At 45.1% G+C, this 22,805-nt stretch overlaps 1 protein-coding gene across 3 annotated transcripts in view; it reads left to right on the top strand.

Moving 5' to 3' along the window:
- Positions 1-22,805, top strand: part of HTR4 (5-hydroxytryptamine receptor 4) — a 90,228-nt gene that overhangs the window by 35,805 nt on the left and 31,618 nt on the right. For all 3 annotated transcript variants that reach the window (XR_003527670.1, XM_027643714.1, XM_027643715.1), the window contains exons 3-6: positions 5,201-5,326; positions 6,323-6,523; positions 15,301-15,454; positions 16,944-17,512. Coding sequence is in view for 2 of the 3 variants with exons in the window: in XM_027643714.1 (XP_027499515.1) it covers positions 5,201-5,326; positions 6,323-6,523; positions 15,301-15,454; positions 16,944-17,512 (1,050 nt within the window). In the remaining variant the exon portion in view is untranslated. The remainder of the gene's footprint in view (positions 1-5,200; positions 5,327-6,322; positions 6,524-15,300; positions 15,455-16,943; positions 17,513-22,805) is intronic.

Genomic DNA, 22,805 nt, shown 5'->3' with positions numbered 1-22,805 from the left:
GACTGAGTTATTTTGATACGTGGAATGCTGTTTATTTCTGGCTTGTCAATACTTTAATTAATTTCAATCTGTTTCTAAAACAGAAGTGAAGTGCATAATTGACTTGAATCCTTTAGGAGTTGTCCTGCCATCTGCACGGTCTGAAGCGAAGCAGCACAGGCAGTGTAGCATTTAAAGGCATTAGAGGAAATTATATGCTTCTGGATTAATGCTGACTTCTGATTAATATTTTTAGGTGGCAGTAGAAAAGAATATGGTAACAGCTGGAAAGCCATAGATCAAATAATATCTTCCCTATTGTCATGTTTCTATACTGAGACACACATTGTCAGGTTTACTCATAAAATAGCTTATCTTGATTTTTAAGTGTTTAAGACTCAGCCTCCGATTTTATGCCTAGGAACAATCAGTGGAGTAGAAAAGAGGAGAGGCAAATGACAGCTTATTTGTAGTTAAAGACCTCCATGAAATATCACGTCAGCTTGAGTTACAGAGGGAAATGCCATGGCTTGGTTGAAAACAAAGCAAAGCAACTCTTCCATGTATTCCCTGTACACTGAGGGCACTGTTAAATCAAGAAGAAAGCTCTTTCCTAGGCTACCCCTGCTCTCAGCTTTTAATCTTCTTCAGTGAGAACTGTGCACATCTCTTGTTAGAAAGTGCTCTCTACAGTCCCTGGTTCCCTCCAGGAGATGCCCCAGGTTACCTGTGCAGGCAGAGTCATTGCCCTCCGGTTCGGAAAAGGGCCATCCAGCCACCTTTTCATCAGCTGTGCTCCTCTGCCCCCAAAAGCAGAGCATTATTTATCCAACCCTGACTCTCTTTCCCATCTCTCACTCCTGCAGGAGTATCTGTGCAGTGCCTGAGGTGCTCCCAGCACTGAGCTGGTTATCAGTGCTTTTTCCTGCTGCAGTGGTGGGGAGGTCAGGGTGTGATGTGTGATGGAAACCAGAGCAATGTGCATGGTCTGACCAACATGACATTTCTATGCAGTTTAAATGCTTCACAAAATATGCAAAAGCACTTGAGTTCATTTAAGAAAGCTGGAGTGTTTACAGGAAAGTGGAAATTGAGCTTGAAAAAATAATTATCCCTTTTTTTCCCTTTGCATTAATGGCTATGCAGAAAAGCCTTTTAAATATGTCCATATGTGTGTTTTAAGCATTCATTCCACACCAGTATTTCACCTTTTTCCTTAAATGATTTCTATATTCCTACTAACCAACAATCATTTTGCCTGAAGCTCATTTCTTTGTAATAGCAAACCCATCAATCTCTGCTTTATTAAACAGGGAAGCAAGCTTGGAAGCCAGAGCACTCAGATTTGATAAAAGATGTTATGCAAACCATTGATTTTAATTTACAGCAATATCCACTTCTTCCATTATTAACAACTTCGAATTACTAAGACTGAATAATTAACAAGTATTTCTACTTGATGATAGATTATCCAAAAGGCAGATGTACAGCAACACAGCCCAGATGAACATCCCTCCTGCACCCTATGCCTATTTAATGTTCCCCAGGGGAGCAATGCAACACGGCATGAGAGAAATACTCTCTCTGCTTCCAAAACTATTATCAGAACAAACTGATAAGAGTGCCAGTGTGTTCCTGATCTGCTGGTCTCTGCTCAGAGCCCTGGGCTGTGGACAGCCAAGGCAAGTGATGCCACCAGGATGCCACCACCCTCAGGGTAGGATCACGTGTGTGTGCACAGGATGGGAAATGTGGGCTTAAAACATGGCCCTGTTCCTGGCTGAAGTCAAAGAACACATCAGTCTTCAATCAGGGCAACATCTGGTGAGATTTGGCTCAGGGCTAGGCGTTTCCAGAGATTGTTTTGATGAGTAAAGACTCAAAATCTGTGCACCAAAGAAGACTCAAGAGGAGTAATTCTCTACAGTGTCTATTAATGTGCACAGCTCTTGGCAGCTGACAAGGCTGGAAGGGAGGGAGGTCTCTGTACAGGGCAATAGGCTTTTTCCCTGGAGAGGATGTCCCCTTCCAGGGCACTGCATGCTGGTGTGAGAAGCCCCATCCACACCTGGTGGTCAGCTCACCCCCAGCGTGGCTCAGGGATGAGGGAGCTGTCTCTCCCATCTGTACACCCTGCAGATACAGATACAAGGTGCTCAAATAACACAGCGATAGGAATTGTTTAGGAACAGCAGAAGGACGGGCAAAGCTAGATAAGACAAAATATAAATCTAACTCAGCCTGGCTCTGTATAAACTAAACCCTCATCATCCTCTTTGCTGCTGTGCCAGCATGTATGTGCTGCCACGCTCACCTGGGAGGAAGAGGAACATCTTTTGTGGGTGCTATTCAGCGTGGTTTGACATTTTGTTTCACAAATGCAGCCAGGCAGCAGTGTCAGCCTATTGTGAAGGTTATTTGGGCAGGTACAATTACAGCTCTCAGTGAAGGTGCCTTTGATCCCACCATCCCCATTGTTCCTGAGGCTTTTCATCCTATCTGGTATCCAGCTAGAAGGGCTGTGGCTGAGACCCGACTTTGAAATTGTTTCTTTTCCATTTCCCTTCAATTTTCACAGTGTCTTTTTCAGCTGATGAACATCATTAATGAAGGCTCTGGCATTCAGCTGTGCCAAAAATACTGATGCTTGTCCAGTGTCTGGCCCTCCCCAGCTGTGCAGCAGCCCCTTGCAGAGGAGAGCACACAGTGGGCCCCGGGTGGTCTGTGTGTCCTGCTGTGCATGGTGCCCACCAGCTGCTCATCCTTTTCCAAAGGACTTTGCTGCAGTGCAGGTTCATGTGTCAGCAGCTCCCATCTTCCGCCCTCCCCAAACCTCCAGTGAAGGACTGAGGAAAATGAGGTCTTTCAGATCAGATGTATGTGAAGATGGATGGGAGAGAGAGAGAGGGTGATTTCTAGAGAGGGGAAGGAGTGACGTCCTATTCCAGGAGCAGCTGTGACCAGTGGCCAGTTCTGTTGGATGACAACCTTGTAGAGAGGTGGGATACATCCAACTGTCCACTCTACGTGACCTTTATTAATCTCTTAGTTTTAACACAGAAGATTATGTGGAATTAAGAGGTGCCTATGCTCTCACAGGTGAGAAAGCCTGACAGTTAAAAGTGCTTGGACAGTGCTGTCAGGCACATGGTGGGATTCTTGGGGCTGTTCTGTGCAGAGACAGGAGTTGAACTTCCATGATCTTGTGGGTCCTTTCCAACTCAGAATATTCTATGATTCTCTTTCTTATTATACCCATATAATTGCACATGGTTTGGATCCTGCACATATCTGCGTAGTGCTGGGTTTTTCTGTGAAACTGGTGTGAATCCAGGGCCTCTCCTTTCCTCTTCTTTTTTTTCCTCATAAACATCCTCACCTACCTAGATGAACCTATACCCAGTGATGTAAAACATCAAAAAATAAGGAATTCCTACAATATTGTTCATACTCCATATGAAGAATCCAACATCAGCAGGCTGCAGTCTGCCCCACTGAGGCAACTGGCAGTGGGAGGAAAAGTCATACTCTGAGTGGCTTTTAGGGACAAAAATGGGGATTGTGATTAAGTGGGTGTTCTGCAATGCAGGCTCAGGGTAAAGTCATTCTCTAGAACCTTCTTAACATAGCACAGGCAGGACTTCAGCAGCCTCTAATCATTTTTAGCTTTGCCCAGATCGGGAGAATTCAGTGAGATAAAGTGTAAAAGCCTGGAATGTTATTTAGTAAATAAAAAGTGACCCCAGAGGCAGTTAAAGTAAAACAGAATAACAGTTCAATTTTTCAATTACCTGAACAATCTCTCAGCATTAATCCTGGGTGTCGAATATCAGCTCCGTACGCTGAGAAGAAATTTCCCTGCTGAATTAGTGTCAAGTGCTGCTCTTAATGCCAGTTTATTTCCAGCCACACTTGATAAGACGAACAAACACCCATTCTCACCTGGGTAATGTAATGGGGAAGGTTACACAAGCAGGTGAAGGTCTAGGATGCATTTCATTCTGAATACATAATTACAAATAGTTTTAAGGGAAAAGTGGCTCGAACGTTTGTAATAAAACCAGTTTTATGAGGAATTGGACACTTTTTATTGCATGCTGTGTATTACCTTCCTGCTTTGCAGGCTCTGAAATAAACTTCACCGGTAATTTCTTTGAAACATTTAGCAAACTATTTCTAGAAATGCAGACTTAAAATATGTGTTTTAATGTTATCCTTCCTTTTTCTTTTCTTCATTAACTGAAAGAAATTTTTGATCTCAGGGTAGGGGGAAATTGGGCATGCACTGATAAAACATTTTATTTCCTTTCCCTTCTGGAAAAGTTACCAAGTGAAAAAGAGAAAAAAAAGATGCCGGGCTGCCTCTTCTTTTGTGGCAGAGTGAAGGAAGGAGAGAACAAGGGAAAATATTATGTAGAAGATTTCAAAATTTAAGATGTAAAATGCTCACTTGAGGAAAGTTTGAACCCAGTAGTTCTTGTCCTATCAACTCAGGAACTGTAGCAACAGAAGGAGTGATGGGTTCAAACTGAAAGAGGGGAAATTCAGGTGAATAGAAAAAATTCTCCCCTGTGAGGGTGGTGAGGCCCTGGCACAGGTTGCCTGGAGAAGATGTGGCTGCCCCATCCCTGGAAGTGTTCAAGGCCAGGTTGGATGTGGCTTGGAACAACCTGTCTAGTGGAAGGTGTCCCTGCCCATGGCAGGGGGTGGAATGAGATGATCTTTAAGGTCCCTCCCAAACCAAACTATTTTGTGATGCTATGATACTAAGACCTTGGGGACAAAAATGGAAAACAACAGAAAAGAAACCCAGAATACTTCTGCATGGAAAATAACATTATTTATTGGGGTGAAAAGAGAATGAAAACATTCTTGTCCAGAGGCTCTGAACTGGACTGCCAAAAATCAGGCACAGCTCACTCCAGATCTCATAAATGGGCTCCTCCACTGTGGTGGCTCATCCAGCTCTGGGAGCTGTGGGCACTGCAGGCATCCTCCACCTGTAGCCTTTGTGCTGATGGATGGAAATGGATAGAAATGGACATGGATAGAAATGCTTTTTGTTCAGGATCTCGGTGGGAAGGTCTCGCTGTGACAGGCACGGGAGGCTGCTCTCACCCTCACCAACACCAGTGCCTGTGGCTGGCACCGCCTGGGCCATCCCCTCCCAGTGCTGCTGCAGCTTCTTTTCTTTTCTCTTTTATCTCTGTGTGCTCCCCAGTTCGAGTGAGGGCTTCGGCATAGCGGAGAAGATCGTGCTGCTCACCTTCATCTCCGCCGTCATTCTGATGGCCATCCTGGGGAACCTGCTGGTGATGGTGGCCGTGTGCCGGGACAGGCAGCTCAGGTGAGCCCACCCAGCCGGCCACCACCTGCCCTCCCACGGGGAGGAACAGGGAAATCCCCCACCTAAAACGCCCTGTGCCTGCAGCTGAGGGCATAAACTGCGACGACAAAGGGTGTCTGGCCGTTCGTTGCACCACGGCAGTGTCAGACTCACACTGGCCTCGCGCGTCCCCCCTCGCACTTGCACTGTGGTGGTGGCATCATTTTAGTATCCATCCTCGACATTTTTAACATTCTCAGTGTAGAAAACCAGATAAATCAGTGGAAACTGAGCTAAGCCGCAGTTCCTTGGAGAAGCAGGTTGGCCTCTACCCCTTTTTTCCATCTCATAGTTCCCAACACGCCCATCAGAAAATTACGAAGATCAAGGTCCGGTTGCAGTTGTGTTGCACTGCCTCAGCTTGGCAAATGTTGACCATGATTTTGGGGGGGGGGGGTCACAGACAAAATTCCTGTTTTCCTGTTTCGATGTTGCTGCTAACCCTGGGAATTGTCAGACCAGCCTCAGGAGCAGAGTGAGGTATTTAACAGCCTCTGTTCATGTTCTGCGTGGGATTTTTAATGGATTTAATTCTATTTTATTGTTGTGATTTAAAAAGTACTCTTCAAGTTAAAATTACAGCTTCAGTCTAGATTATTCTCAGTGCTTTCTGGAAGGATTTTATCAATTTACAAGTTAAAATAAAATCCCCCTCTTCCACCCCAAACTCTAGTGCAAGCTGTGAGGCTGAACCACATGCAGAGACCTGTGAGCATCTATTTGCCTCCTCTGTGTGAGCAGAAAGATGTGTTTATACAGAGGACACAGTGTATATTTAGCTGTAAAGACCAGCAACCACCTAGAGGTGACTGTATAAAGTGAGGGGCATGTTAGAGACGACCTTTTAGTGTGATGGAGCAAATTAGGCCCAAACTCTGTCTGAAATCTCAGTGCAGATCAAATCTTCAGCTGCTGCACTGAAGTTATCCCACTCTAATTTTGTGATCTGTCTTACAGGAAAATCAAGACCAATTATTTCATTGTTTCCCTTGCCTTTGCGGACCTGCTGGTGTCAGTGCTGGTGATGCCCTTCGGAGCCATTGAGCTGGTTCAGGACAACTGGATCTATGGAGAGATGTTCTGCCTGGTCCGGACGTCCCTCGATGTCCTGCTCACCACAGCGTCAATCCTGCACCTGTGCTGCATCTCGCTGGACAGGTACGAACAGGAGAGCACAGGGAATAGTTTTAGTGCTTTAGTTCTCTGCAGTGCCTTTGGTTATCTGGAGCAAACAAAGGGCAAAGATGAACCTGCCGGGCACCACAGAGCAACAAATCTCTCACAGTGGCTGATTTTGGAGAGAACTGTCTGAATCCTGTGAGTGCAGAAAAACTTGGAAAGGAATGAGATATATGCTGAGATCAAGCTAGGGGCTTGGTTTCTCTTTTACTGTTGTCTGCAGTTTTCCAGGTTAAAGGGCAGAACTTCCCAAACAGAATAGCAAGAATTTTTCACAAGATAAATAGTTGGTAGAAAACATTCTGAGCTGCTATTCTAACAATATTTACAGCTTTTGTTTGAGTTCTGTGTGGGGATTTCAATACCGTTAAAAATACTGTTACTGAGTATTACTAATATGGCTGAAATAACCATAATCATTCCCATCATTGTGACAACTGATATTTAAAGAGCATCTTTCATCCAGAGAGTCTGTGTGGAGCCAGACTTCAAAAGATAGTTGATTAACCTCCCATTGATGGGCAGCACAGCTCTGTGGTGGGAGAGGGGGCACCAGCATGGGCAGTTTTGTATCTAGAGGAAAGCTGACGTCAAACAGCTACGGCTTCTTCCCTTATCTCAACGTTTAGATGGCTGGAACACAAATAGGAAGCTTGTTATCTCAAAAATGTTGACAAATTGCCACTTTGAGACAATTACCAGGAAAGCAGATGTTGGGCACTGTGCTCTGGATGTGACCTTGCTCTATAAAATGTTGGACTTTGATTCTCCAGGCTCTTAATTAGCTACAGGGGGTTGTGTAGAGAAGGGGGCATGAAGGGAAAATGTTATTTCACCCCCTGATCTCCAACACCTGCAGGGGATGAGGAACATCCTATGTGGGGTGCACAGAAAGGAGGCTGTCCCGTTTCTCCTGCCCTCTTGCAGACCCCCACCATGTCATGAGCTCCTGCTCCTGCTGCCTGTACCCACTGGTCCATCATCCTGAGACAGCCTTGTCTGGGGTGGCAAGGGGTTGGGACACCCTTGGCAGTCAGAATGTGTGGCTCAGAGTTAATGCATTAGGGATACAGACCCCAGACTTGGGCTTTAAAGGTTGCTGGTAGAAACTTCAATTTCTTCCACAATTTTTAGTTGTTTTGGGGATGTTTTTTTCCTCAGTAAGAACCCAAAAAGTGCTAAGAGGACAGAATAGATGAGGAGGTGGAAGTGGATGGCCCTGAGAAGAGCAGAACAGGTAGATGAATGACTAGGTTTCTGTGAAGGGAAGGATGACTCAGCCCATTACTGATCTGTTCTCCAACCCCAGTGCTTCTCTGGTCCTGGCAGGTGGAGGAGCACTGGCAGCTCTGCTTCCTTCACAGGGTTTGATTTAATTTTTGCTGGCTGTTGCCCTCGTGTTCATTCAGACTTTATGGCAGTGTGCTGCTGCTAGTTGGTATTTTTTCCATGATTCATCTATTTCCTGCCTTCTGTTTTGTTTCAGGGCATACAACTGTGAGTTTTGAGGGTTTTTTTAAGAAAACTGGGTGGTTAATCTAATCCTCAGGACTCAATTTGGAAGTCATTCCCTTTAACATTTTCACAAAGTTAAAAATACTTTTCACAAGTTGAAAATACTTTTATCTGATAATATCTTGTATCTATTTCCACTGCTGCTTCCGGAAAAGAAAGAAACAAGTCAGCATTCCAGCTTTAATTCTCAAAGGCATTTGAGAAAATCTGGAGAAATCACCACAGGATAAACTGATTTTACTGCTCAGGGAGCCAAGTACTGCAGAGTCTTAGAGCCACTTCCAGTCTCAGCTGAAAAAGGGTTTTTCCAAGGTAGCAGGGGGATCTCAGGGCTCACTGAATCCAGAGTTTCCAGCCACTGTGTTATGCTCTTTCATCATCTCTTTGATATTCTAATATAATAGAAAGATTTATCCTTGAATTATTTATTTATTGCATGTTTTATGCATACACGTCCATTCTTTGTGCCTGTGCAATAAAAATAATTGCACTGCATATAAGCAGACCAAGAAGCTCTGATAGTCTCCAATACAGTTAACCTGTCAGGAAAGGCAATTTTCTTCTCCAATATTTGCAGTATAATTTGCAATACAGTTACTTCTCGAAAGTCTTGGGTGGGAGGGGGAAGCAACAGAGAAACAAACAGAGAAACAAAAATGTCTGTGTTGGGCTCTCTGCTTCATCTACCCCCCTGGCTGTATCCCAGCCTGGGAAGCTTCCCCCAAAGGCTGTGTCTCTGCTGGGCACTGTTTGCCTGGTGTGTTCCAAACATTTGCACACGACAAACCAGCCCTGACTGTGTGTGTTTGTACATCCAACGCTCGTCTTACCGGAATTCAAACATCCCCCATAATCACTGCTAAATAAGGGCTAAAGCAAAGCAGATGTATCCAAAGGGTGTTGGAGCACCAGAGTGACAGATGCTTGTTGCGCCGTTTACAAACATTAATTAACATTAATGTACTGTTCATACATCAAATTAGCACAGTCCCTTGAGAGAGATGATGTTTTAGAGACTCCCAAGCCCTGATGCTCTGCAGTGGCAGTCCCTGTGCCAGGGGGAAAGAAGCATGGTTGGAGGAGCACGTCCAGGGGCATGGGGTGGTCACTCCCTTTGCCTGCTGTACCTGCCCCTCCTGCTCCCAGGGCTCCAGCACATCACTCCGTGCTCATCTCTTCTGCACCGTGTCACAGACAAGGCACGAGGGATTGATTTCATAGAATCACAGAATACGCTGAGTTGGGAGGGACCCACAAGGATCATCAAGTCCAACTCTTAGCCCTGCATCGGACCATTCCCAAGAGCCATTTGCTCCCCAAAGGATGCCCAGGCCATGGTGGGGCTTAAGGTTGGGAGCACAGTGTCTTTTTCCAGGACAGGGAGAAGCAACTGTGCCAGCAGAACATCTGCTGGCTGTCCAGGGGGACGGGGAGGTTGTTAGTGGGGAGACTTATTAGGCTTTAAATAGCTGTCAGTAAGTAACGATTAGGCAGTCGGCAATCTGATTTTCTGACACAAATTCCAGCTAAAGTTCTGAGACTATAAATCCCTGTGCCTGTTTGGGTAAAAAGGCATATGATCTTGTGCAGCTCCCAGATGTGCAGGTGGAGGAACAGAAAGGCAGCATGGGAAGGTTTTAGCCCGAGCACATGGGGACTGTCCACGAGGCTGTGAGAGGTGACACGTAACTGCAGAGTTATCCCTGTTGGCCAGAAAACTAACCCAGGGTTTGCAGAATTCAGGTCCGAGAGCATTAACAAAAATACCAGAGCAGATGGCCATGGCACAGTCTGAGGGATGCACTGTCCTTTATTAATCTTTACAAACCCCCTAGAAATCTGGTAATTTATTTTGCCACTGTTGCTGCCAATAACCCTCCATGCACACCAGCCACACAGGGACCATGGAGGAGTCCTCTGTCTCCATTTGGCAACATACGTTTGTTTGTATTCCTGGCTAAATTTATCCAGTTCCAATTAACTGTTCTCTTTAGCATTTTTCTCAGTGTAATTATCTCAACACCAGCAGGCCGTTGTTTTTCTAATAAGAATTTAATTTTGTTAGATATAATCATTTTAGGACATTTTCTTTTTCTGGACCGGTGGTGCATAACTTTGTTTTATTTGGCGCAGTGAGAGCCCAAAGCTTATTTGCTCTGTGGGAAAAAGAAAAATAGAAAGAGCTGTTCTTTCCAAAAAAATGTTAAAATGTGGTTGTACAGAGGCCAGAACCTGGTTTCACTGAAATATCAGCAACACCAGTAGTGCTGTTTTAATTTCACACAGGCACAAATAAATTGAGATCGTGGCTCCTTAGGTTCATCACTTGGTCAGGGTTCAGCTGGAGAGTTTGTCCCAGTCTGGATGCCCATGTGGGCATGGCTGTTGTACCATAACTTTGGGAGAGAGCCAATAGCACCCACAGTTTTCCCATTCTTTAGTCTTCTTTTTCCTAGGTTATTTAAGGAGGGTAAACTAATATTCAGTATGAGTGTTCAGTAAATGTTCTCATTTTGGTCCCAGTGATGATATAGCATATGGTATGTATATAATTTTATATGTACACATGACACCAAATGGTTTTAAATGTGGACCACCCCCAGAGCCAGTCTGTTTAGTGAAAGTGGGGGCGTATTTGTCTGTCTGTGATATCTAAAGAGCTTCTTGCAGGGTAGTGTCTACATGCCCGTAACTCAAACAAAATTGCACTGCAAAACAGGGAGATACTTAAATTTTTTTCCCAGGGCAAGGAATTATCTAATGCAGCTCAGTAATTATATTTCTGTAATGCCCAGAAGGCAAAGAATGAGCGGTGTGTTGTGGTTGGAGCATCACTGATCCTGAGGCAGAATCCGAACGCTCCAAGACTGCTCTCTGGAGAGGTGCCCAGGGCAGCTTTTCCACTGACATGGGATTGAGGAGGTGCTTGGATAAATAAATAACCATCCTTGCTATGGACCACAGCTGAATTATGCTGCTGTCAGTCAGATCCAGGTCACCAGTGTGTTGGACTGCAGTGCTGTTTCTAATTGTGGCCTGGAGGGAGCCTGCAAAAAAGATGGAGAGAGACTGTTTACAAGGGCCTGGAGTGACAGGACAAGGGGGAATGGCTTTAAACTCACAGAGAGGAGGTTTGGTTTAGATATTAGGAAAAAATACTTCCCCTCAGGGTGATGAGGTACAGGTTGCCCAGAGAAGCTGTGGCTGCCCCATCCCTGGAAGTGTTCAAGGCCAGGTTGGAAGGTGCTTCCAGGAGCAACCTGGTCTAAGGGAAGGTGTCCCTGCCCATGGCAGGATGGTCTTTAAGGTCCCTTCCAAGGTTTTTGCCCTATGATTCTATGATTCTGTGATATCTGCAGTGGCCATGACAGCCATAAGTAAGGCCATTGGAGCCATGGATTTCTTCTTTTAAGGCATCTGTGAAATGTTAGCACTTGATTAATTCCTGTGGCAAATGTGTGGTAGAGAAAAGGAAAAGTATTATAATAACCTTTGCTTTATGGTGCTACTTGGAAGATCCACAGCTCCAGGAAGGGATTCTTGTATTTCCCCTTCAGCAAAGAATGCCATTGCAGAGGCAAAGGAGAGGATGTGTTTCACATCATCCACTCTACTGTAGGTAACAGGGAAGTTAACATTTTCAAGGAACTGCAGAAACATGGATCTTGACTGATAATAATAAGAATTAATATTTAATTGAACCTGGACATTGTATTAATCATGTGTATGTATTGCATTTTATATTCATCCATCACACCGTTGTACCAGCACATAATAGATATTCTTTATGAGCCCAGGAAAACAGCTGTAGCTTGAAAGGAAGCAGAAATATAGAGTATGTCTTTATTTCAGCCTTTGACTGAAACTATTGATAATCCTAAAGTCATAATTACTTTTCTCCCAGTGAATAAATAGCTGCTTAAATGCTCAAGCCATCACATACATCAAATCACCAGCTACTGCAAAAACTGGTGTGACTTCAGAGACTTCTATTGGCATACAAAGATGTCTATTATCCAACTCCCTGGGCTGTCAGAGGGAAATCCTGCTGGGCTCTGGAGAAGTGGACATTGTCCTTCTCTGCTTCCCTCCCCATCAGCAAAATTGTCACCCACACTCCGATCACGGCACCTTGTTACCCCTAACAGTGACACTTGCTGAACACAGGGAAGCTCTGATAGCAGCACTAGCAGAAATGAAATAAAATAAAATCTTTTGACATGTAAGTGGAGGAAAATTGCTGCTGAATCACTGGGAGGGAAGAAATATGAGAGCTTAAGATGTCATTTTTACAGGCATAATTTTTACTCTAATGGCCTTTAATAGCATGAACAATTCAGTGTAAGGCTGTCAGCTGCAGAAGAGAGAGAGGTACAGAAATGTGATAACTCAAACTGCCTGGAAGAATTGTTTTCCTGCTGTAGTTAATTAGCAATGTATTGTGGTTTTCCTTTTCTGTTTGCTTATCCAACTTGTGAGAGGGTAACTGGTGTCTTGGCTGTTCTTATACTTTTATTAGATTTCTTCTTTTGCCCTTTCTGCAAATAAATGGAGTATCTTGTGACTTGCAATAACTTGCCTTTGATGTCCAGCGCTGGGCAGCACTTTCCAGTAGGTGACTTTCAGATAATAAACAATTAAATATGCCAGATGTAATTCCCTTGTGTTGAGAGAGGAGCAGCTGCACGTAATGCCAAGGGAAGCACCATCTGTCCTAGTAAACATTGCTGAAAATACCTTTTTGAATTCAAAGGTCGGTTTATTTCCTGGGAAAAGGAAATCAGGGGTGCAGGGGGAAATCCAAATGCAATAAGCTGCAGTGACAGAGGGCAAGGTCACACAAACACGTTGTGGCTTTTATAGGGAGGGTCCTTATCCCAGGAACAAAGGAAAGGTTTATTCTATCCTCTGAAATCATTTACATATTGTAATCTGATCGTAATGGTCCTCACTGTCTGATAGACTCAGAAAAATGTAGGTTGGAAAGGACCTCTGGAGGTCTCTGATCCAGCCCCTCTTCTCAATACAGGGCCAAACTCAAATGCATCTTCCTTCAGTGAGGTCACTCAGGGCTGCGCCCAGTTTAATTTGGAAATCTTCAAACTCATGAGCCAGTGAAGTCAAGCTCCAAAACTAAATCCTGTAAATTATCCAGCCTCTCCATGTCCCCCATGGGAGGGATGTGAGGGATGAGCATCACTGGCTGCTTTAGCCACAAGAGGAACATTTCACCCACTGATCTAAAAGAACAGTTCCTGTCAAACACACCATTTCTTTGGAAGTGAAACTTTTCAGAGGAACAGCCTGATTTTCATGCATGCACGAAACCAGAAGAGAATGTAGGAATTATCAAATTGCAATAGTTGAATGCTTGTTTCAACATTTTTCCCCTGTGACACTTCGAATCTTGTTTCAAAGTGACTTTTAAAAAATGTTTTCTTTTGACACTTTGATATTATTTCAACCCTTTGTGTGGAATATATCACCTGATTTTATCAAAATAAAGCAAGTCAGCTGACTCCACATGACTTTAAAAAAAAAAAAGTCTCAGAAAAAAATGGAAATTCTTGTATTTTTGTTCCTGTTTAGGACGAAACTCTTGGTTCCCACCCAAATCTTGATTAAATAAATTGTGCATCTCAAAGGGCACCTCTCCAATAAACACACAAACTGTGTGTATGTGTGCATTCACATATGTCTTATTTTAATGTGCTGTTAGCACTTAGAAAATCTCACAGGCATTTCCTGAGGTTCATAGTCCAGCTTTAGTGTGGGGTTAATTTAATTTCTCTAATTCATGATTCTACTGACCTCATAAAATTGACTTTTATGGCCATTGAGCAGTGAGCCTCCCTCTATATACACATTATACCTTATGTTGAGGCTTGACTCAAAAAAAATCTCTGACAGATCATTCATTCCTTTTAGAAACAGTTATTGAAACTGTGGCTACTTCCTCAATGCAGGGTTCGTATCCTATGAGGCACCATGTTGCATCATTTTTCTGCTTCCCAAATGTGGAAAGTATATTTTCCAGTAGGTGATTTTCAGATAATAAACAATTACATATGCCAGATATAGCTCCCTTGTGTTGAGATGATGATCATCTCTGGGATGATCATTATTCATCTGCTAAGAAGATGTGTTCCTCTGGCATATTGCTGAGTAACATGTTCAGTTATTTAGAAAGTCTGAGAATTTGTGGGCTCATCTTGTGTCTCTGGACCCAAGTCCTGTGGCAGGTCTGGGGACATCAAAAATCTAAATATCAAAAAAAGTTCATTGGGAACCTGAGAGAATGTCTGGTCAGGACCACCAAAAGTCTGCAACGGGATGGTATTTGCTGATCTGCTCTGCTTATAAATATATAAGATTTTCAGAGCAAAGAGATTTCCAGTTTTAGGTTAGCTGCACCTTCCTGATGCAGAAATCCACCTGCAGGTTGGTGGCACAGGGACCAAACAAACAGAAGAGTTGGTTTCTTACCTCTTTCAGAAAACATTTTTAGTTCATAGCTAGTTGTTATTTTAGGATATGTTGTACTTTGTTGTACTTTGAATATGAATGGATCTGGAGGAGGAAGGAGAGTGCAAGGCACATCCCCCTGATGATGCAAAGACTAGAAGCCCCATGCAGATATTTCCCTGTCCTTGTGGCAGAAGGTTAAAGCCCAGCCAGACAAGAGGTAGATTTCTGGGCGGCAGAAAGGGAGCTCGGTTATGGGAAAACACATTTCATTTTACTGACATTTTCACAGCTTTGAAAGACTTTGCAGTAACAGCTTTTAAAGCCTTGTCAAAATAAATGTCCATTGCAGTTAGGAAAGCCCCAACACTGGCTCAGTTAAGGCTGAATGGAAGGAAGGGAAATTCCTCCATTGCAGTACAGAGGGTGAGGACTCAGTGACTCAGTGCAGGGAGCGAGTTGGGCTGAGTATGGACTCGCTCCCTTGCCCTGCAATCTCAGACAAACCACAGCATTAACCTGTGCCTCATCTTCCCTGTCTGGAAAACAGAAAACACTGGTTTTTCCTTGTAAGTCACTCTGAAACCTTATTTACTCATGCTGTGGAAATTTCCTGAATTCCTTGTGTAAGAGGGAATCAACAGAAATAGACTCCTTTTTTCCTCTGTTTTGAAAGGCAGGAGAAAGAAGCTGGAGAAAAGGCTTTACAATTCTATTTTTAGAAGACTTGGAAGGCTCTTTTGATGACAGTGGCTCTCTCCCTTTTCTCCTTGCAGGTACTATGCTATCTGCTGCCAGCCTCTGGTGTACAGGAACAAGATGACCCCACTGCGCATCGCTGTAATGCTCGGAGGGTGCTGGGTAATCCCAACATTTATTTCTTTCCTCCCTATCATGCAAGGCTGGAATAGCATTGGCATCATTGATCTGGTGAGTAGCTAAGGAGATACACCGCTCAGATATCTTTGGCACTGTGTATTCTTCTTTAAAAAGCAATATTCAGGGAAAGGAAGGAAAAGGAAGCTGGAGGAGAAACCTTGTTATCAATGCAGAGGGGCTGTTGTGTCTTTGGAGGATACCTTTAAGGGGGTTTCAAATTACTCTGTCTGAAAGGACTGACACAGGGGCAGTGGTGATTCTGGGAGAGGATTTTACCCTCCTCTATGAATCAGTTCTGTGAGTAGTCCCTTGAAAACACGGCAAGCCCCAGCTGGCTCCTGACAAACACCTCAGGAGTCCTTGGTTCCCCCTGGCCTCTGCAGCTCTCAGGAAGTTCTGGCCACTGCCATCGCAGCCCAAGGGTCCCTCCTTGCTGTGCAAGGGATGTATGGAGAGCCAGGAATCCCAGACTGCCCCAGAAGGGATAGTGCTTTAGGCCAGTCCTGCCAATATTCCCTGTCTTGGTGTGAGCCTCAGCAGGGGAAGAAGATGAAGTAAGAAGAAGACCTGTGTAAGTAATTTCAGCAGGAGTCAATTTTCCCCGCTGCACTCTGGCTTCACTTGCAGGTTCCTGCCTACAGAGAAAGGATTTCAGTTGCAAATCTGCTCTTCTTCCAGTGTAGAGTTGTAGGAATTAAAAATGGTAAACTGTGAAAACACCTTATTTGGAAGAGCTTGTTTAAAGAGATGTGGCACCTTCTCTGCCAAGTCAAGGACCTATGAATACTTTTTGGCTCGTGGAGAATAACAGGTGCAAGCTGCTGTCACAAGGTGACAAAGCCAAAATTGCTTCCCATCAAGCACCTTTAGAATGGGCAACTGGTAGGAAAGGGAGGTGCATTTTGCTTATTTTACAAGCCATGCTAGGTATCTGATTTCGTTCACTGATGTCTTACCCCACCTTTCCAGAAAAGGCACCCAGCTGTCTGTACCAGCTTTTCTGAACACCAGTGCAAGCCCTGCCCTTCCTTCTAACTTGCTGGTGTTCACAGATACCAGTAGCTGCATGTTGAGAGGGAGTGCAGGGTTCCAACACCAACTGGTGTTTACTTCAGGTAAACTTCCTTACATGCCCAATTAAATAATTTTGATATTGTAGTTGTAAAGAGGAGAAAGGATTATTCTCTTGTTACAATAAACAAGAGCATGTAGTGACAGGACAAGGGGGAATGGCTTCAAATTGACAGAGAGTGGGTTTAGATTAGATGTTAGGAAGAAATTCTTTGCTGGGAGGGTGGTACAGAACTGGGACAGGTTGCCCAGAGAAGCTGTGGCTGCCCCATCCCTGGAAGTGTTCAAGGCCAGGTTGGATGATGCTTGGAGCAATCTGGTCTAGTGGAAGGTGTCCCCAAGGCAGGGGGATTGGAACTGGATGACCTGTAAGGTCCCTTCCAACCCAAACCATTCTCTGATTCCATGATTCCGTGATTCTAACTTCTTTCCTACTTCCTTCTCCTTGTCCTTCCTCCTGCCACCCCAGATTCAGCAAAGGCAGTTCAACAAGGCTTCCAACTCCACCTACTGCATATTCATGGTCAACAAGCCATACGCCATTACCTGCTCCGTGGTGGCCTTCTACATCCCCTTCTTCCTGATGGTGCTGGCCTACTACCGCATCTACATCACGGCGCGGGAGCACGCCCGGCAGATCCAGGTGCTGCAGCGCGCAGGGGCCCCCACGGACGACCGGCAGCACCCCCCGGACCAGCACAGCACCCACCGCATGAAGACTGAGACCAAAGCTGCCAAGACCCTGTGCATCATCATGGGGTGCTTCTGCCTGTGCTGGGCCCCCTTCTTTGTCACAAACATAGTGGACCCTTTCATAAACTACACGGTGCCGGGGAAGCTGTGGACGGCTTTCCTGTGGCTGGGCTATATCAATTCAGGGTTGAACCCTTTCCTCTACGCCTTCCTGAACAAGTCTTTCAGACGTGCCTTCCTCATCATCCTGTGCTGTGGGGATGAGCGATACCGAAGACCTTCCATCCTGGGGCAGACGGTGCCCTGTTCCACCACCACGATAAATGGATCGACGCACGTGCTAAGGTGAGTGTTTTTTGGATGCTGCAAGATGCCTGGAGTCACTAGAAAGAGGATTTTTCCATAGCTTTCGTACTCAATTGGTTTTGCTTTGAAATGTCTTGATCGATTAAATGTTTAGAAAGGGAAGGGGGCAAGAGAAATCCTTAGGGTGCTCAGGCAATCTGGGTTTGTAGATAACAGGTACTTGCTGGCATGTGCACTTTCTGCAGGGGTGTGCTCAGGAAAGAGTTGGGAGAATGCAGGAGTCGTGTGTGCATTTTGGTAGTGTTGTTTTGTCAGAGGGGAAAACTTGACCCTACATGGGGAGGCTGCCTACTTCATCTTCTCTAGGAAAGGGATCACAACCCTCCTATAGCCCCTTCTCAGGTTCTGCCTTTGTAGGCCCTCCAGCCACTGCTGCGTCCTCTGAACTGATAAAATGGAAAGGATGAACTTCTGCAAGCACCCTGACTGTAAGCCATTCATTCCATGGCTCTATGCAAGGAGGGGTGTTACCACTTTGTCTTAGCAACTTGGAAAATGCCTTTTACTGTAGCTCAGCCCCAGCCCACCCAGCCCTGCAGGAGCCCAGGGTGCCTTGTGTGGGCCATGGTACACAGTCCTGAGGGTTGGCAGTTTGGGGTTCCAGTGAATTTGAACCCCACACCTCACATCCCCTCCCTTCTCTGATTACCTCAGTGTGTTCACTGCAAGAGCAGAGTGTGTGGGCTGCGCACTGGGTGGGTACAGAGGGGCTTGGAGGACTCTGGGATGGGACACTGCTGCCTTCTCACCGAGCACAGAGGTGGGAGGCAGAGCACAGGAGGAAGGGAGGGAAGTACAGTTAACTCCTGTAGTATCAGAACAAACTGCAGTCTCTGAATAGAACCAGAGGTGTTTCTATACCACTGTCTAGAGGAGATTTTGGTTTTTTGGTAGATGGGTACTGGAGTCTTCACACACGGATAAGGACTTGGTAACTGTCTTAGTGTTCAGAGCTGAACCCTCCCGGAGACTAAATCAGACACAGAGCACTTCCCAGCTGGGTCTTATCTGCTGGTTTGCCCAAGCTCCCTTCTGCAGAGATCTCTGAAGTTTTAGAAAGAGTCCTGAGCCATATAATGGATGGGGGATGTGGCAGGGCTTGTCACAACCTTGAGACAGACCTCTCAAGCTTTCTAAGTCATGAAGGACATTACAATGTATTTATCTCCTGCTGATTAAAAACTGTTTGGTGACCATGATCCCATGGTCCCAGAGCTCTCTGTCAGTGATGGATGTGTGGCACTGTGCCATGCTCAGTCTGTATTTCTGTCAGATGCTCCTCTGCTGCAGTTAGGAGTGAAAGAGCAGCCCTTGTTGGGGACAGCTCTCCATCCCACAGCGAGTGAGCCGCTCCCCTGGCTGGGGAGCTGCAGGTGTGAAGGCTGAAAACACATCCCTGCAGGGGAAGAGAGCTCTTGCTCCCATCCCTGGCTCACCAGGGTAGCTCTGTGCTCTCAGGATTGTACCCAGTGGATGCAGGGACCAGCACAGTGGCTTAGGCACAGAGAAGGAGAGAGTGGTGTCTCTTTTGGATGGCAAACACAGCAACAGGATGGTTTTTGCTAAGTAGACAAGGCAGAGAGAGGGCACGCAGCCTCTCTCCTGTGAGGCTTGGAGATACAGAGGGCAGGGAGCACATCAGCCCAGAAGCTGAATTGCTGCGGTCTGTGCAGGTGTTTGATGTCCGAGTGTTGCAGATGGCAATGCCAGTGACTCCTCAAGCCTCCAAATTGTCTCATTGCTTTTTCACTGTTACCTCACTGTGAGACTTCATTTTCATGCCTTTGTCACGGGGACAGGAAAGCTCAGGCCAGTAGAGAGCTGGGCTCCAGAGAGAGTGATCAAGCAGTCTCTGAACACCTCCAGGAGGGCTGAGCTGCTGCTGGTTTCCTTCATTCTCTGCTGAGTGTTCCTAAAGCTGACAAAATCCTCATTTTGAAACTTTTTAAACACATTGATGTCCCTGTGGTGGCCAAAGCAACTGTGAGGAGTTTCCTCTAAACTCAGGGGTGCCAATGGTCTCAGCCATCCTGGCTGACTGGGGAGGCTCTGGTGCGCTGCAGGAAATAGTGGATCCCACCATGGAGCTGACAGCGCGCTTTCCTCTTTTCCAGCTTCTCCCTCCCACTTGTACCCCTCTATTCCCACATAGAGTTTATCCATGGAAGTCTAGACAATCCTGCCAATCCAGGTGTGACACCCATTGGAAAGACTCAGTAAGAACCAAACCCACACAGGGCATTGTCCACTTGCAGCTTTTACAAGTCCCGTTACGGATAAGAGGGTATCAACTCTCTCCAACCTACTCACGCTTGACTTAGATTATGTCCTGCCTTTCCATATCACTCCAGCCCTGCAGAAGGCATTCAGTTCCCACTGCTGCATTCCCTCCTCCCTCCATGTGCTGGAGGGAGACAGCTCTGCACATCAGCACTTCAGAGAGCAATTACATTCTGTTTTCCTCAGCTTCGTAACTGATGAGAAAAGTGTGGCTTCTTTTCCCAGTGCAGATTCTGCATTGATGATGGTGGAGGTATGGGGATTAAAGCCAAACCAACTAATTGTAGTCTGTGGATAGAAAATCTCACTTGAGAAATTTTTATTTCTTCAGTGTTTCTCTCTTAAATGCCAAAAAGGTTGGATCTAGCACGAACGGTGGAGGAATTTAGTAAGGCAGGTTCTCTCAAGACATAACATACATTTCTTTGCTAGCTTTGAAATACAAGGGGTTTGTGCCCAGCAGCTGAAATATTGAAACCTTCCTGTATGGGCTGGCTTCCTACCAACCCCACTGAGGAGCTGCACTGGGGACCTGACTCACACACTTCTTTTCTAACCTCAAGTTGTTTCTTCCCAACCAAGAGCTTCTGCAGCTGGGAAGTTGTGCAAGTGGGATTTTACAGCTGCTTTTTGTACCCTGGCAGAGGGTGCAGTGCCAAGAAAGACGGACCTTGTGGGCAGAGTTCCTGTCCCAAAAGCCACAGAAATTTGCCATTTATATTAAGCTGACATGAGCCATTTATCCTGAGAGGGAGTCAGGAGTGGTTGACTGTAAGTCTGGGATTTCTGACTCCACTTCCAATCTTGAGAGGATCTGAACTTTCCTTCAGCTCTGCACCATTCTGTCCTTGCTCACACCCATCTCACTGGTGCATTTGCAAGTGCAGGAATGTGTTTGTCACTGTCAAAATTGAGGCTCTTGCTCTGGGATGCATCTGACCTGGGAGTGCCTTCCAGGCAGGGAAAGCCTTTCTTCTTTTTTTCTTCTGATAACTTTAGTGTCAAAATTTTCTGACATTCCCATTTTGGGATTTTTCACATTTGTATTAGAAATGGGGGGGGTGGGAAAGGAGGAGCAGAGCTCAATAAAACACAGCAGTGAGAAGAGGCTGACAGCCTGACCACACACAGATTTGACTACTAGGGAAGCAGTTCTCATTCCTTCATTTGTTTCAATTTATTTTTAAGTAGTCTGTGAAGATTGTGATGTTCTGGGTGACCCAGGCAGGGAGAGACTTTTTACAGCACAGCTGGGGCCAGTCACAGCCCCAGTGGAGATGGGGCTGAGGAGCAGAGACTGCACAGAGACCATGATATGAGGGTAATTACAGCTTTCTTAATGCCATGGCAACCACCCCACTTTATACCTAAATTATGAACCAGAAGATGGGGAAAGGATTTCCTGTCAGTCACCCATGTTGTTCTTGAACTCTCCATCAGCTAGTGTGAGACATCCATTCCTTGAACAGGGCAAGACATGGTGCAAAATGTGTTTTGAGGATGTCATGAACAGTCAGGAGACAGATCTTGGTTGGAGCAGTATCTGTGTGTACAGTGGGAAAGTGTATAAGAACTAAATATTCAGCTTCAACAGAAGATTTTGATTTGTCTGTTTTCCAGGTTTGCTTTCTGAAAGTGTAGGAATTGCCAGAACCCCTATTTTTATCCCTGGATACTCATCTATTTCAACTCTGATCTGTACCATCAGAATTCAGGCAAGACACGTGCAAATGCTGAATTGAAATCTGCAGGGGTGGGTACAATCTGAAATTCATGCCCAATTCATTTTTCAATGGCTGAGATTGCAACTCATGTCACAGACAAAGGTTTATTTCTCTGGCTGCAGCACAAATTGCATAATTCATTTTAAATATTTGCAATTCATAGTTATAATAACCTATGGTTTGGAATATTGTTCACTGAAAAGACTTGGGAATAATTCTGGAAAATGAGTGAATAGGAGAATTTACAATGAGCACTCAACTAATGTATGGCAAAAATTAGTACAATAATGAACTGCAATAGATGCAGTTTCTGGATGGCTGTACCATGTGTTCAGGAGTCCTGTGCACCACGAGACTGAAAGAAAAATTCCAGAATCATCTGAAAAATGTTGTCTTGCCCTTTAAACAGATTGTTTGTGTATCGTTTGTCATGCGTAGATATTTATTCAACACAAACCAACAAACTCGTGCCTTCATGAATCATTGAACCCCATTCTGCACAAGTGGGTGGGAACCCAGGCCAGCATTGCTTGAATTCTTGGATAAAACAAGTTTTGAAATTTTGCTGCAGCAAAGAGGATGACTTCGGGTGAAATATGTTTGAGCAATGATCAGCGTAGACAAACTCTGGAACATTTGGGTCAAGGAGGTCACTTTGGTGTATTCCCTATTTCCTCTCAGAACTGCAGTGCTCAGCACAGAGCACTGTATTAGTCTCTTCAGGGAAAGCTCTAGTGAGAGATTTATTTACCACTCATTTTCCATCACAGAGAGGTCTTCTCAAAATGTCTATTTTATTTCTCCAAAGTAAAACACATCCTGATTTTTCTCTTAAAAAAGCCCAAACTAACAAAGCTGGGAAAAAAAAGAAACATGCACCTTGGAGCTGGAAGTTCATTGTCTGCATAATACAAAATCAGATAAATAACCCCCTCAGCCCACACTCGTGTCAACACTCTGGAGGGGCAAAAACCCTGGGAGAAGTGTGCAGTAAATCCTGGTGTGCAGCTGGAGCACTGCTGTGCAGGGTTATTGGTCACTATAGGGATCATGAGTAATTGTGCCAGTAAATCTCCCGAACTTCAGCGAGCTCTGGTGTTTCCCTGCTCTGTTGGAACAGGCACCTCAGCAACTCGGGTCTCTGGTTTTTAGAAATTTAGCAACTCCACACAGATCTGTGGGAATAAAAATAAATCCATGCTGGTTGTAGGGAAGAGAAGGTCAGAGCTGCTGTGGAGCAAAAGGATAACTGATTATAGAATCATAGA

The sequence above is a fragment of the Corapipo altera genome, unplaced genomic scaffold (genome assembly GCF_003945725.1).
Source record: "Corapipo altera isolate COAL_440 unplaced genomic scaffold, ASM394572v1 75, whole genome shotgun sequence".
NCBI classification, from domain to species: domain Eukaryota; kingdom Metazoa; phylum Chordata; class Aves; order Passeriformes; family Pipridae; genus Corapipo; species Corapipo altera.
This window is presented reverse-complemented; position numbering and strand designations above follow the sequence as displayed.